A 15,985-nucleotide genomic window follows, 5' to 3' on the forward strand; every position below is an offset into this window, starting at 1 on the left:
TCTGGAACTCACTAAGTAGACCAGGCTGGCCTCGAACTCATAGAGATCCGCCTGCCTCTGCCTCCCGAGTGCTGGGATTAAAGGCATGCACCACCATGCCCGGCCAAAATCTGTTTTTTAAAGAAAGAAAGGTTTATTTTTTAAATAATTTTATTTATTATTTTTATTTTATGTGTTTGAAAGGTTTAAACATAGAAAGGGCACTTGTTGCTCTTCCAGAGGACTTGAGTTCAGTCTTTGTCAGGTGGCTCAAAACTACTTATCAATCCAGCTTCATGGGATCCAACACCCTCTTCTGGCCTCTGAGGACACAGCCTCCCTCCACCTCCTGCCCCCCCAAATAATAATTTTAAAAAAGCATGTAAGACATCCAAGTGTGGTGCCTTGCATTGGTTATCCAAGAACTTGGGAGGCTGAGACATGAGGATTGCCATGAGTTCCAGGTCAGCCTGGGCTACAGAGTAAGACCCTATCTTAATAAAACTAAATAAAACAAATGCAGGTAATAAATATTATAATAAATATTTTCCATGTACTAATGAATAGAACAGTCAAGTTAGTCTGTGTGGGGATGCACATGTGCCACAGTAGGTATGTGGTCAGATGAAAACTCAGCACGTGGGTCCCGGGGATTGAATTTAGCCTGTTAGGCTTGCCAGCAAGTGCCTAGACCTAGTTTTGGAAAATATTATACAATATTATTTACCTGTATAATCTGAGCTGCAGAAGAACAAAGTATTCACTGTAGGTAACTGATTGGTGACTTTTGATTTCCAAACTTTTTCTCACCTCTTGAGTTTTTCCATACAATTCTATTTGCAATGTTCAGACATTAATTTCACAAGTCAATTGTTTTTAGTCAGGGTCTCACCAAATAACTCGGACTGACTTGGAACTCCCTATGTAAACCAGACCAGCCTCAAACTAGCAGCGATCCACCTGCATCTACTTTCCAAGTGCTGTGTTAAAGGCCTGCACCACCACACCCAGCCTTCACAAGCCAGTTTTATTGAGGCATAATATACATATGATAATATTTCTTTTTTTTAGTATACAGTTCTAAGGGACAGTTTTTTCCAAGTATTTTCTCCAATAACAGTGTCACCACTTTCTGGATAGTGTCTTTTGAGAAGATTTTTTTTAATTGAGATGAAGTTAAACTTATAAAAATTCCTTATATGGACCAAGGCTAATAGCTCTTTCCCTAAGTCAGGCGGACAAAGGAAATGCCCTTTTTCAATGTTCTTATGAATATATTCCTAACTTCATGGGTACCAAAGACCTGTAGTCACTTTTGTATTCTATTGATATTGATATGACTTCTCCATTTAAAAAAAAATACTTGATTGTCTTATTTTGTGTGTATATTGCCTGCATGCAGGTAAGTGCACCCACGCCATGCACTGCCCACAGTGGTCAGGACATCTGATCCCTTGGAACTAGAGTTATGGACATTCTTACCCGCCATGTGGGTGCTGGGAATAGAAACCAGATCCTCAGGAAGAGCAGCCAGGGCTCTTAACTGCTGAGCCATCTCTCCAGCTCCCGCATCTCCTTTTTAAATATTTATTTTATGTGCTGGGGGGTGGGGGTGGGAGACAGGCTTGAGCCTAGGTTGAAAGTCTTATTGACAGCCATACAGCAGGCCTGAGGCAATGGGCCCGACCACTGGAGCCACAAGGAACGCCTTGTGACATTTGCTCCCTTGGCAGATCATGAGACTGATGCCTAGACCTGGCCACTCCCTAATCACCACCCTTGGAATTCCAAATTGCAACACTTAGATATTGCAACAGTCAGGGTCATGTGGTTTCCAGGAATCCAGGCTCTGTAATCTGAAACCCAGTATGCTAATGAGGCATCCTACCCGCTATTCTGTGATAGGACATTAAGTCTGTTATGCTAATAAGGTATCCTACTTGCTGTGCTGTGATTGGACCACTACCCTTATATAAGCTTGTACCTTCCTGCAATAAACCAGACCTGTGTCACTGAACCTGGTCTCCTGTGTCTCAATGTGGCTCCACTGACACAGTCTCCTCACCAGCCCTGGGGTCCAGGACTGGGCAGAAGCGGGGACCACAGGAGGCAGCACGGGGCAAGCAGAAGAGCTGCCTCAGCACCAGTTGAGCAGAAGAGCTGCCTCAACACCGGGCAGGCAGAAGAGTGGCCTCAGCCCAGGGCAAGCGGAGGAGCAGCCTCGACGCCCGTGAGAACGAAGGACCCATGAGAATGGAGGAGTGCTGCCGCTGGCGGTGACTGCAAGGGGGCTAGGTATATTCACTTGAGTGCAGATGCCTAGAGTTCAGAAGACGGTGTCAGTTCCCCTGGGACTGGAGTTACAAGTCTTGTGAGCAGCCCCACATAGATGCTGGGAACCTAACTCAAGTCCTCCAAGAGCAGTAAGCACTTTAAATCACTGAGACATTTCTCCAGGCCCGAAATTGCTTTTTGAGACAGGGTCTCACTATGTAGCTCTGACTGACCTGCAACTAGCTCTGTAGACCAGGCTGGCCTTGTGTCTCAGAGATCTGCTTGCCTCTGTCTCCTGAGTATTGGGATTAGAGGTGTGCACCACCATGTGCTGGTATCCCACACCTTCTGATACACTGTTTTCATTTTACTTCAAATCATTTTTACATTTTTTTCTCATGACTAATTTAGAAGTAGACTGTTAAAATTCAAATCTGGGGGTGGGGGCAGTGGCCAGAAATATAATTTCCATTTTGCTTAAAGAAAAGGCTACACATGGCTTTATTTATTTTAAACCTGGAATGATATATGACTCAGAATATGATTTTGATGAATGTTCCAAAAATACTTAAAACCAACACCAGCATATGGAATCAATCACTGTTCAATGACGTAGTCTCTAAGTGTGAAATGTTAATTGACAGTGTTGTTCAAGTCTTTACATCCTTACTGATTTCATCTTGACTAATCATTGAGTACTAAGTTCTCCCCCCTATAACTGTGGTTTTCTTTTGGTCTTTTTGAGACAGGGTCACCCTGTAGCCCCAGCTGGCCTGGAACTCACTATGTAGACCAGGCTGGCCTTGAACTCACAGGTTCCACCTACCTCTGCCTCCCAAGTGCTGGGATTAAAGACATGGGCCACCACACCTGGCATAACTGTAGTTTTCTATCAGTTTTGCTTTATGAATCTTGAAAATCTGTTGTGGTAGAGAAACATTTAGTATAGTGTGTCTTCTGGTATATGTCTGGTGTTATGAACTATTTGTTAACGTTAATATTGGCCCAACTTTTTCTGTGATTTGTGGGTTTGGGTGTTCTTGGGTGTGGGCACACTTGTGCCACAGTGTTCCTGTAGAGGTCAGACAACTTCATGTGTCAGTCGCCTTCCACTTTATTTGAAGCAGGGTCTCTTTACTATTCACTAGCTAACCCTCAGGCTTCTAGGGATTCTCCTGTGGGAGCACTGGGATTGCAGGTGCACACTACCACATCTGCTCTTATGTGGGTTCTGGGGATCCAAACTCAGATCCTCATGCTTGTGCAGCAAGCCCTTTACCCACTAATCCATCTCCACAGCTGGAGGTGAATACAGTCAGTCTGTCTTTCTTTAGATTAGTTTTCTAATTCTTCTTGTAGACAGCATATAATTGGGTTTTACATTTTTTAAATTTTTTATTTTTTGGTCTTTTTGAGACAGGGTCTCCCTGTAGCTCCAGCTGGCCTGGAACTCACTATATAGACTAGGCTGGCCTTGAACTCACAGAAATCCGCCTGCCTCTGCCTCCTGAGTGCTGGGATTAAAGGCGTGTGCCACCATGCCTGGCTTTAATATTTTATGTGTATGAGTGTATTGCCTACATGTATGTGAGTGTACCTGTGTTGTGCAGTGCCGCGGAGGTCAGAAGAGGGCTCTGGATTACCCTGGAACTGGAGTTAAGAACAATTTGTAGCCGCTAAGTGGGTGCTGGGAATCACCCGGGTCCTCTCCAAGAGCAGTCAGTGCTCTTAACCACTGAGCCATCTCTCCAGCCCCAGGCTTTACATTTTATCCAGTCCAACAATCTCTGTTTTAAAGGGCATGGCTATACCGTTAACGTTTAGTGTACTTATTCATATCACCTGACCTGAGACCACATCTTGCTATTTTATTGTGCCATGCTTTCCTTGCCCAATTCTTTTGTCTGCTTTTGTGTGAGTGATTTCTCTAGCTCCATTTTACTGCCAAAACTATCATGAAGCTTGCAAGATCTCTTGGAAGTGGTGGCTAATAACGAAATGCATGAAGGACTGGAGAGATGGCTCGGCAGTTAAGCATTCATACTGCTCTTGCAGAGGAGCAGAGTTCAGTTCCCAGTACCCACATCGGGTAGCTCACAACCACCTGTAACTCCAGCTCCTGGAGATCTGATACTGTTCTGGCCTCTTCCAGCATCCTTGGGCACCTGCACCCACATGCACAAACCCAGACCCAGACTTACACACATCACATAATCAAACTAAATCTTAAAGAGAGAAAGAGAGAGACCCTCCTTGGGTCTCTGTTGATACTGTTTCTTTAACCAGCCATCTGGGGGTGAGGTCCTAAGACTGTTCCCTTTGTGTGTGTGGGTGGGGAAAGTGTCTGGAGTGAGAACAGTCCTTCAAACCTGTCACTCACTTTGCCAATTAGACAAAGACCATACTTAATTATCAGTCAGATCACATGGACTTAATTGGAACTATGGAGTGTAAAAATAAAAATCAAGCCTTGTTACTTTGACATTTACTAAAAGCACATTCGTCGGCCAGGCATGGTGGCACACACCTTTAATCCTAGCATTCGAGAGGCAGAGGCAGGCAGATCTCTGAGTTCAAGGACAGCCCAGTCTACATAGTTCCAGGCCAGCTGGGACTACAGGGAGTAGTCTGTCTCAAAAAAATAAAAGTACAGTTGTCACCCATAATCTCTTCCTATACTTTCTAAGTGTCACAGTGAAACTCTGCTTTAACACTCAGGCAGAAGTAAAAATTCAATTATGTCAAATGTGGCATTCCATTTTTGTTCAGTAAACTTGAAATGTGGCTTATCAGTCCATAGTGTCATTTAAAGTGCACACATGGGTCACACACCCCATACACAGCCAAACTTAACAGTATATTGCATAGAAGGCGACTAATTGCTTAAGAGATCCAACACCTCCTTACTTAAGACACAACAAAGGTCAGGAACCAGTTCCAATAGGGTTACAAGTAAATTGATGTTGTTTTAGATGGCAATATTGCTTGATGTTTTATGTTTCAAGTAAGATTTATTTGCTCCCAATAATATTAAGATCATTTGCAAGATTCTTCTGAATTCAAAATAAGCTTAATAAAATTTTCAAACATTATACCTTTACATACTTTGACTCATTTAGCAAAAAGCACTGAGTGATTATTTTGAATTATGAAATGCCACAGTTTTATAGACTTAGCAATGGACATAGTCTCTTCTATCATCAGGCTTATATGCTGGTGGACACAAAACTGGCCATGTTATCATATTTTTCTTAAATTAGTATGCCCTTGAGCCTATGCAATGGCTTGTTGACGTTTTGACAAACTTACTGCGAAACCCTCTCATTAGAGCTCTACACTGTGTGCTTTCCTACATCATCAATGTTCAAGCTGGGTCCAAACATATTTCCATTAAATCTTTTTCCTACTAAAGAACCCCAATGACTGGAAGTTTTCAGTTCCCACTTGAGGACTTCAAAACAAAACAGAACACAATTTTATAGACCTTCATTTCTGTGTAGGTTCTTTGAGGAAGTGTAACCATTACTATATTCTTCATTTCTGTAGAACTTCTCACCACTATGAACTCTTTGATGAATCAGAAGGCCTGAGCTCCAGCGAAATCCCTTACCACATGCATCACATGTGTATGGTTTCTCTCCCGTGTGGACTCGCTGATGAGCTTGAAGATTCGATCTCTGACTGAAGCCCTTTCCACATGCCTCACATTTATAGGGTTTCTCCCCAGTGTGGACTCTGTGATGGGCCTGAAGACTGGAATACCCACTGAAACCCTTACCACACTGTTCACATTTATAGGGTCTCCCTTCTGTGTGGATCCTCTGATGTGCCTGGAGGCGGGAACTCTCACTAAAACCCTTTGTGCACATCTCACATTTGTATGGCTTCCCCCCTGTGTGGACTCTCCGATGTGCTTCAAGGCGTGAACTCTGACTGAAGCCTTTCCCACACATTTCACATTTATATGGTTTTACTCTTGTGTGGACTCTCTGGTGACCCTGTAGATATGCTCTCTGACTGAAGCCTTTACCACATACTTCACATATATATGGTCTCTCTCCAGAGTGGACACTCTGATGGCTTTGAAGGTATGATTTCTGACTGAAGCTCTTACCACACTCATCACACTGGTAAGGCTTCTCTCCTGTGTGGACTCTTTCATGGGCCAGAAGAGTTGAAGCTTTACTGAAGCCTTTACCACATTCTCCACATTTATAGGGTTTTTCCCCTGTGTGAACCCGCTGATGAATTTGAAGATTAAAGCTCCAGCTGAAGCCCTTCCCACACTCCTCACACTTGTATGGTTTTTCTCCAGTGTGGACTCTCTGGTGGCCTTGAAGGTGGGAACTCCGACTGAAGCCTTTCCCACATTTCTCACACTTGTATGGTTTCTCTCCAGTGTGAACTTTCTGGTGGCCTTGAAGGTAGGAATTTCGACTGAAGCCTTTCCCACACTCCTCACACTTGTATGGTTTTTCTCCAGTGTGAACTCTCTGGTGTGCTTGAAGGTAGGAGCTCCGACTGAATCCCTTTTCACACTCCTCACATTTATATGGTTTCTCTCCAGTGTGGACTCTCTGATGAACATTAAGAACTGATCTATGACTGAAGCCTTTCCCACAGGCATTGCATTTATATGGCTTCTGTCCAATGAGGCCTCTCTGATGATCTTTGAGGTTTGAACTCCAATTACAGCTGTTTCCACCCTCTTTGTAAGGTTTTTCTCCAGTGTGAGTCTTCTGATGTTCTTGAATGTGTGAATTTTGACTGAAGCTGTTACTGCATATATAATGTTTATGTGGTTGTTCCCTGGAGTGGACTATTGGAAAGTCCTGAAAACGTGAGGGTAGACTGAAATGATCACACTCTTCAGAGTTATATAGATTCTTTTCCACATGAATTTTATGCTGAATGTTAAGATTTGAGCGACATGTGAAATCCTTCCCACAATCGACACTTGTGTAAAGATTCTCTTCAGCATAGATTTTATGATGAACTTGGTTATGTAAATTCTGATTAAAACCATTCTCATATTTATAGGGATCCTCTCTAATGTAAACCCTAAAATCACTACTAAGGTCTAAGGTACAATTGAAGGTTTTCTCATAAAGGCTGCAGCTCTGGGGTGCTTCCCCTTGGTGAGTATGTCCATAAGTGTTAGAAGGGGCATGCTGATGGAAGTTCTCACCACACTGGCATGGTGTCTCCCTCATACATGCTCTCTGGGGGGACTGCAGAGGTGGACCCTCATCACCTTCATCTCCTCTCTGAACACTTTGATGACTATGAAGAGATAGTCTCTCACTCCAGCCCTTTCCACATGGACTGAGTGAGCAGAACTGCAGATGAGTGTCAGCGCTGTAGGTGTTGCTGCCGCCGTCCCCCACAGCCTTTCTATGCTCAGTACATGGACAGGGCTTCGGCCTTGTCTCAGTCAAACCCCGATTAAGTGACTCCACCTTCACAGTATCTTCTCTGTAGTCATGGAGATCACAGCTTCCTCCCTTTCTGTGTAATCCCACATGGTCACTGTGGTATGAGAGCCAGTTGATACTGTCACACCCACAGAAATTATTTCTCATGGACATTTGCTGACCTTTACACTGGCAATTACGTGACTCTGTGAGATACGATTTCCTCCAAGACTGCTGGACTCTCAGAGATGGGAACTCTTGTTTTTTTGTATATCCAGAATCATCATCTATTGGAGGCAACACATAATTCCCATCTTCAGAAATCTGAATTGGTATTCCTGCCCAAAGCTGACAAGGAGAAACACCTTGGTTTTGCAACTCAATATTCTTCTCTTGAAAGCTTTCTGTGGAATCTTGACACCTCGTTAGTATGCCTGCACCTCGCTGCCAGGTCTGATGCAAGGAAAGCATTTTGGGACAAAGGGAGCTTAATCCCACATCTTGAATATTCTCCATAGTATATTCATCCTTGCTTCCTATGAGGATAAAGAAAATTCAGACAAATGTACAAGTGAACACTTTATTGGGAGATTTCAGTATTTTATACTTGGGTCATAGCAGGAAACTAGAATGAACTTGAGTTAAATTCATGTTGGTACTAAGTACTTAGAAAATGCCTTTTTGGCTACACAACATATATAAAGAGCCATGAAATTCAGATTGCTTTAAGACTGAGGAGATGGCTCAGTGGTGCAAGGATGGGACCTGAGTTTGGATCCTCTGAACCTACATAAATACCAAGTGGGTAAGGTGGCCCACCTGTAATTCCATCCTTAAAAGGCAAAAACGGGATCTCCAGAGCAAGCTGGCTAGCAAGACTAGCTACACTGGTGAGTTCTGGGTTTGACTGAGGGACCCTGACTCAAAGAGGAGGATGGAGGAATGATTGAGGATGATTCTCAACATCAACCTTAGCTTACACAAACACATGCACACATGTACACACATACTCCCCACGTGTCTGTATGCATATAAGATGTGCACATCACATTAATACATGACAATGGAAAAAGAAAATTGAATTCAGGCTCTCTGTATGCTTCGAAGTCTGGGCTCTCTAACAAATCTGAACAACAAATATGGTGGTCCTGTTGAAAAGGCCTGGCAGACTCTAAGCATGTTACCAAATTTATCATAGGCTGTCTGGAGATGCAGTGGAGAAAAGAGGAAATATTTCTCAAATTGGAAAGGATGTAGTTGCAAGTGGACAAATTTTTCTTATCTTTTTAAATATTTTATTTACTATTTTTATTTTATGTGTATGAGTATATTGCCTGCATGTATGTGAGTGCACCCGTGTAGTACAATGCCTCAGAGGTCAGAAGAGGGCTTGGATTCCCCTGGAATTGGAGTTAAGGACTGTTCATAGCTGCCATGAGGGTGCTGGGAATCGAACCCAGGTCCTTTGCAAGAACAGTCAGTGCTCTTAACTGCTAAGCCATCTCTCCAGCCCTATTTCTTGTCTTTTAAAAGATTTATTTTAAATCATATGTATGTGTGCATGTGAGTGCAGGTGCCTGTGGAGGCCAGAGGCATTGAATCCCTAGAGCTGGAGTTACAGGCAGTTGTGAGCTGCTCTTGTGGATGCTGGGAACTGACCTTGGGTTCTCTGCAAGAGCAGCCAGTGCTCTTCACAGCTGAGCCATTTCTCCAGCCCGAGCTTCTTGCTTGATAATAATTTTTTCTATATACAAGGCCCTGGATTCAATCCCCAGTACTGCAAACAACAACAAACCAAATTTTTCTTTTTCTCTCTGGTGCCTGGGCATGGTAACATTGCTGTTTAAAAGGAAATGAATTAGGTGGTGTGCTCAAGAAGGTAAAGTAGACCTTCCATCCACGCTTGAGACATCATGGCCTACTTCTAATGAGCTATTAATTGACACTAGAATATTAAGCTCTTCTATCTCACTGCAGACCAGTACAGGTTTGACTCTTACGTGTTTCACGATGTTGAGGGCCTCTGTGGAGATGGAATATGAAACACCATTACAGGATTCAACTTGAACATCAGAAAGGAGGAAGGAGGTGAGCGCACCAAGTTTCATGTCCCTGCCAGGGGCTCTCTGAGAGACAACTTGCTCATGAGCCATGGATGAAATTTGGCGGACACTGGTTTTGGCTTACATCATTTTCCTGGAAAGTTATTTTAACATTTAGGGAGGCTGAAGCACCAGCAAAAATTGAAAGGAGGTATATTTTGGTAGAAATAGCTTGTTACCTAGTTTTGAAAGCTTAGCTCACAAGCAGATAGCAGATATTCATGTGCTGGTGAGATATCCCCTCCCTGAGGGCAACTGGCTAAAGGATTGACTGAGCATCATGCATGAATGTACTTTACATTGGGAAGTTGTCATGTGCTGTTTTGAGTTCACTGAGAAGTTGGCTCTAGAGGTGGGGTTTGCACCCCCCCCCTTCAGGTCCAAGCATGTTTATTCCGAGTCCTCCAAGGGGCTGGACTGCACTCCTTTAATCCCAGCACTTGGGAGGCAGAGGCATGTGGATCTCTGTGAGAGACTGAGGCCAGTCTGGTCTATAGGACAGCAGGGACTACAGAGAGACCTTGTCTCAAAAATACCAAGATCGAACCAACCAACCAAACAACCCCCCCCCCAAATCAAGTATCCTTTAAACCTGGGGATAGGCTGGTCCCACTAACACTGTGACAGGGAGGAAAGGGAACAGCAAAACAGCCCAAGAGTAAAAATATCACGTACTTGAGAACAGCTAGAGAAACCATTTCCAAAAAGTTACTATTTTTACCCCATGCTATAAAAGTGTCTGTGCTGGATTTGAGAAGTCAGAAGTTCAGCATGGAGAGCAAGCTCAATTCAGAACTCCAGCTGATGCCTCAACTTCCCCAGGCAGTTTCTGCTGGATGTTGTAAGTACCCAGTGGGATGATGTCCCCCTTTCCCGCTGCGGTCTACTCCTCTACTCCTGTCTTGTCTGGTGGACGGTGTAAACTCCTGACTTGGTATTTTGCTCTCCACCCTCTGCTTCTATTTTCCTGCTCCTCCTCCTTCTTCTTATTTGGTTGTTCTCTTCTTCCTCTTCTTCTTCTTCTTTTTTTTTTTTTGGTATTTTTTGAGACATGGTATTCCTGTAGCCCCAGCTGGCCTGAAACTCATTAAGTAGACCAGGCTGGCCTTGAACTCACAGATACTTATCTGCCTCTGCCTACCAAGTGCTGGGACTAAAGCTGTGTGCCGGATTCTTTTTCTTAATTAAAAAAAAAAATTTATTTTATGTGTATGAGAGTGATGCCTGCATGTGTGTAAGCATGTGTGCAGTGCCCAGAGAGTACAGAAGAGGGCGTCAGATCCTCTGGAGTTAATGGACAGTTGTTAGCCACCATGAGTGCTGGGACCTGAACCTGGGTCTTCTGCAAGAACAGCCAGTGCTTTTAACCGCTTAGCCCTCTCTTCAGCCCTGTGCTTCTATTTATTCTTTTACTTTGGCTTGTATATGCTTAATAGATTGTCATTTATTTCTTTGAAAGGGTCTTCCTAGCCCCAGCCTACCTGGAACTCACTATGTCGACTGGGCTTGGCCTAGATCTCACAGAGATCCACCTGCCTCTGCCTCCTGAGTGCTGAGATTAAGCAAGTGCCACCATGACTGGCGATTAAACTATCCTTTAAAACCAGAAGTCCAGCTACTGTAGATCATTCTTTGTACCATACAGAACACTGCACTCTTCTTCAGTATATCCTACCGGCGTGCACCACCACAACTGGCTACACCGCACTCTTCTAACCCCTGGCAGTGCATTGTTTCTAAGGTGTCCAGATAGGAGGAATAACAGGGGACTCGCCTCATGAACACTATCCTCCAACACAGCACTTCTGATCTCTTTTATGTACATCACAAGGACAAGCACTTTGGGGTGTGTACTGCATTGCCCTCACTGCCTACACACCTGCCCAGTGATCAGTTGCTGATGAGTAAACACGGATGGATAAATCACACTGTGAGTCTCTCGCTCACTGGGTCAAACAGGCATGTACACTGTTACTTTTAGTGGGGAAGGAACTGATGATGACAACCTTAAAGGAAGCTGAAGGTTGGACCAGAGGACTTGGGACAAGTAAAGGTCACCAGAACCTTGTGGGCAAAATGCCAGCAAATGATCTAACAGATCTATAAATAGGAACTATGGGTCAGTGTTGTCAACTCGATACAATCAAATTGCCCAGGAAGGGAGTCTCAATGAGGACCTGCCTAGATTAGGGTGGGTGTGTCCGTGGGGGTATGTCCGGTTACCTAGCTGATGTGGAATGACCCAGCCTGAAAGTGGGTGGCCCCATTCCCTGGGTTTGGGTCTGGAACTGTATATCGAAAGCTGAGCACTAGGCCTGCACACATCCATTCTCTCTGCTAGCCACTTCTCCTGCCTTGACTTCCCCACAATGGACTGGAACTGGGAGCTAAAGTAAACCCTTCTGCACTAAGTTTCTGTGCTGGGTGGCTTTAGCTGTCAACCTGATACACCTGGCTGGGTGTATCAGGTATCAGGGGAACTTTGATTGAGGAACTTCCTCCTTTGGATTGACTTGTGGGGAACAAAAACAGCACTTTAGAATATGGAGCCTGTTATATGAGAACTCTAAGGGTTGGGAGTAACAGGGAGTCTGGAGAGCAACTGAGCAGGTCATGGGCAATAAAATAGAGGACAGAATGCCAGAGGGGCCTCAAAGGTTATAGGAACAGGGAATGAAATCTGTGTTCCAGCTCTTCAGATAGAAATCCAGACTTGGACTCTGTATTGGTTACATTAGTATTGAGGGCTGTGGCCAAGTAAATTGGAAATGTGTGTGTGTGTGCACGCGTGCATGCATATGCCATGGTGCTAATGTGGAGTCAGAGGGCAACTGGTGCGAATCAATTCTCTCCTTCTATATGAGGGTCCCAGGAATCGATCTCAGGTTGTCAGAACTGGCAGCAGGCACCTCCATCCACTGAGCCATCCCACTGGCCCCATGTTGTTCATTTTTGATACTTTGGTTGACTGGCTAGACTTACCACTTAGCAATAATGACTGCGTAGCTACGACTGCTTAAGGACAGCCAGACAGTTAAGACAGGCCGTCATCCAATGACACTCGGATTATCTGTCTGAAGGTGAAACAAGACAGCAAAGACCATGAGGTGTCTGCTGCAATTCATTCAGTCATTCAAACAGGCAGAAGAGCAAGTAACAACAGCATACATGGCATCACAGCTGACAGGTCCGACAAGTGATGGTGGGGCCCCAAGCTGAACAGATGGAATGGGCAGAACCAAATGACAGCAGGTGACTGTGGAAGGCTCCAGAGCACAGGGCAGATACCACAGGGCCTAATGAGTCACTTTAAGGTTTTTTTTTTTTTTTAATTATATTTTATTTATTTATTTATTTATTTATTTATGTGTGTCTTTGTGTGTGTGTGTGTGTGTATGTGTGTGTGTGTGTGTGTACACTACTGCCATAATGTGGTGTAGAAGTCGGGACAATCTGTAGGAGTTCTCTCCTTCTACCACATGTGTCACCAGGATTGAACTCTGGTCATCAGGCTTGGCAGCAAGCACCTTAACCTGCTGAGCCCTCTCGCTGGCCCTGCTTTAAGTGCTTCAAATCTATGACAGTACTGTGAAATAGGGAACCATGGAGCTGACACATTCTCCCTTGTGTTCAAGAAGGGCTCTTTGGCCGCTATGTCCAGGCTATGTAATTCTCACCTGAAAACCCAGCTCTTTGGGTTTCCGTCTCCATAGTGAAAAGCTTTTCTTCTCTCTCCAACTGGGCTATCAAGTCTGGCTTGGAGGGCTGATGGGCTGTGGGGGAAAAAAGACAAGCAAAAGGTTGATGATGTCCACTCTGTGAAAACTAGATAAAGAAAGCTGGGCATGGTGGTCCAGCCTACAATTCCAGCACTTGGAAAGTGGTGTCATCCTCAGCCACATAATAAGTTTGAGGCCAGCAAGGCTACGTGAAACGTCTCTAAGAAACAAAAACAACAACCAAAACCCAGAACTCTAAAATCCTAGATTAAACCGTATACACAGAGAAGGCACCTCTATTCTCTGCCCTCTCCCCATCACCACTAGATACAAGGTGCTCAGCTCATGATTGAGTGCTGAACTAAGTCAGGAAATCACCATTTGTAACCATCATGGTGAAGACAAGATTAGCAAGAACCATTATGGGATGCCAAACTGCTTAGGGAGAAACCTGCAGCTCCTCAGATCTACATGAAAGAGGGGGACATGGATTTTAAAGCCAGCGAGATGAAATGTTACTGCTGGCAAATCCAGCTAAAAATTACATGGGTGTTCGTGTTCTTTTATTTATTTATTTTGGAGGCAGAGTCTTGCCCAGGCTGGCCTCAAATTCACAATCCTCCTGCCTCAGCCTCCTGAGCTTGGGATTCATTTTTTTGCAGATTTTAAGTTAAAACCATATCACTAAAGAGAAAAACAAACAAAAAGAATCAGGGTAAAAAATAGTTACTGGCACCGTAGAAAACCAAAACAGCTTAGCAACATACTAAACTGGTCTTATGTCAAACCAATATTACCCATTTATAGCTCAATATTCAGACTTCTGCCTGGAGAGAGGCAGGAGAAATCGTCAGGGCTCCTGTCAGACAGCCAAGCATAGAGAACGACTTCAGGAGCCTGAGGCCCCCCAACGGCTGAGGCCATAGTCACTGCTGGAGTGACCCCACCCCGTCCTCACCCACTGAGAGCAGCATTCTGAAGTTCTCCAGCATCACATCCCGGTACAGCTTCCTTTGTGCAGTGCCCAGAAGCCCCAGCTCCTCCTCGCTGAAGATCACGGCCACATCCCTGAATGTCACCATCTCCTGTGTCACCAAACACATGCAGACTATGATTATGGGACACAGGCAGCACTGATATGGCGTGAAACAAGCATTGCAGATTTAAGCAGCTGGTGCTGCCTTCCTGTCTGCTGGACTGGACCACCAAGGACCAAAAGAAAAGAAATCCTTAATTTGTGTGTGTGGTATGTGTGTGCAGATCAGAACCTTTGCATGTGCATGGGGAGGCCTGAGTTCAGAGTCAGTGTCGTCTTCTACTGGTCTACATCTTTAAAAAAAATTTTTTTGAGGCTGGAGAGATGGCTCAGTGGTTAAGAGCACTGGCTGCTCTTGCAGAGGACCCAGGTTCAGGGCCCAGCACCCACATGGTGGCTAACAACTGTTCTTAACTCCAGTTCCAGGGGATCTGATGCCCTCTTCTGGCCTCTGCAGGCATTCATGCATATGATGTACTTACATACATGCAGGAAAACATTCATACACATAAAATTAAAGTAAATCTTTAATAAAAATAAACAATAAATTATTCATTTATTAATTTATGCATGTGGATGTGTGGCTGAGGCTCCGGATGCAAAACTCTACTCTGGTCTCTGTCTGTCCTCTGAACAGCACAGCTGACACTCTTGACCCAGAATGCAAGGCCCTGGAACTGCCTGGACTTCATGCTCCTGTGTGAACACGAACCTCTTATCCTTACTAACAGTGCAAATGACCCCATGCCCCTCTGACCCGCAGAGCTGTGAACGAGGTGACGACGGATGAAAAGTGACTTTGTGCCCTGCAGGACTGAGAACTCTCACATTCAAGTAACTCATACAATGAACAAGGAATATGCACAAAGAGAGAGGGAGAGACAGAGATACAGACACAGACAGAGACACAGAGAGAGGAAGAACCAGAGACTGCAATGAAAAAGCTAGCTCTTCTTGCACAAAAACATCTCATTTTTTTTACTTCAAGTTTTAGCTCTGATGTGATCCTATTAGAAAAAGCCATATTTGGGGCATTCTTTTTAAAAAGTACCTCAGAGGTAGGTGGGCATAATAGAACATGCCTGTCATCCCAGGACTTGGGAGATGGAGGCAGGAGGATCAGGAGTTCAAGGCCAGCCTTAGCTACTGAGTTCAAGGCCAGCCTGGGTTACACAAGCCCTAACTTAAAAATAAAAACAAAATAGAGCCAGGCATAGTGGTGCACACCTTTAGTCCTAGCACTTGGGAGGCAAAGGCAGGCAGATCTCTATGAGTTTGAGGCCAGCCTGGTCTACAAAGCAAGTTCCAGGCCAGCTGGGGCTACAGGGAGACCCTGTCTCTAAAAAAGGACAGTAAATAAATAAATAAAAATAAAGTACCTTAGATATCATTTAAGGGATATATATTATATATACATATATCCATGTATATGCACCTATGTGTATGCATATATGTACTACA

General features: G+C 44.3%; 1 protein-coding gene across 3 annotated transcripts in view; it reads right to left on the reverse strand.

Moving 5' to 3' along the window:
* Positions 1–3,958: 3,958 nt before the first annotated feature.
* The window catches only part of Znf112 (zinc finger protein 112), a 27,641-nt gene continuing 15,614 nt past the window's right edge, over positions 3,959–15,985 (reverse strand). For 2 of the 3 annotated variants that reach the window (XM_008851986.3, XM_029555512.1), the window contains 3 exons: positions 14,447–14,573; positions 13,447–13,542; positions 3,959–8,203 (listed from right to left, as the gene is read on the reverse strand). In XM_008851986.3, coding sequence (XP_008850208.1) covers positions 5,730–8,203; positions 13,447–13,542; positions 14,447–14,573 — 2,697 coding nt within the window. In that variant the 3' untranslated portion in view covers positions 3,959–5,729. The remainder of the gene's footprint in view (positions 8,204–13,446; positions 13,543–14,446; positions 14,574–15,985) is intronic. The other variant, XM_029555513.1, reaches the window with a different exon arrangement.

The sequence above is a fragment of the Nannospalax galili genome, unplaced genomic scaffold (assembly GCF_000622305.1).
Source record: "Nannospalax galili isolate Female #2095 unplaced genomic scaffold, S.galili_v1.0 scaffold385, whole genome shotgun sequence".
Lineage (NCBI taxonomy): Eukaryota > Metazoa > Chordata > Mammalia > Rodentia > Spalacidae > Nannospalax > Nannospalax galili.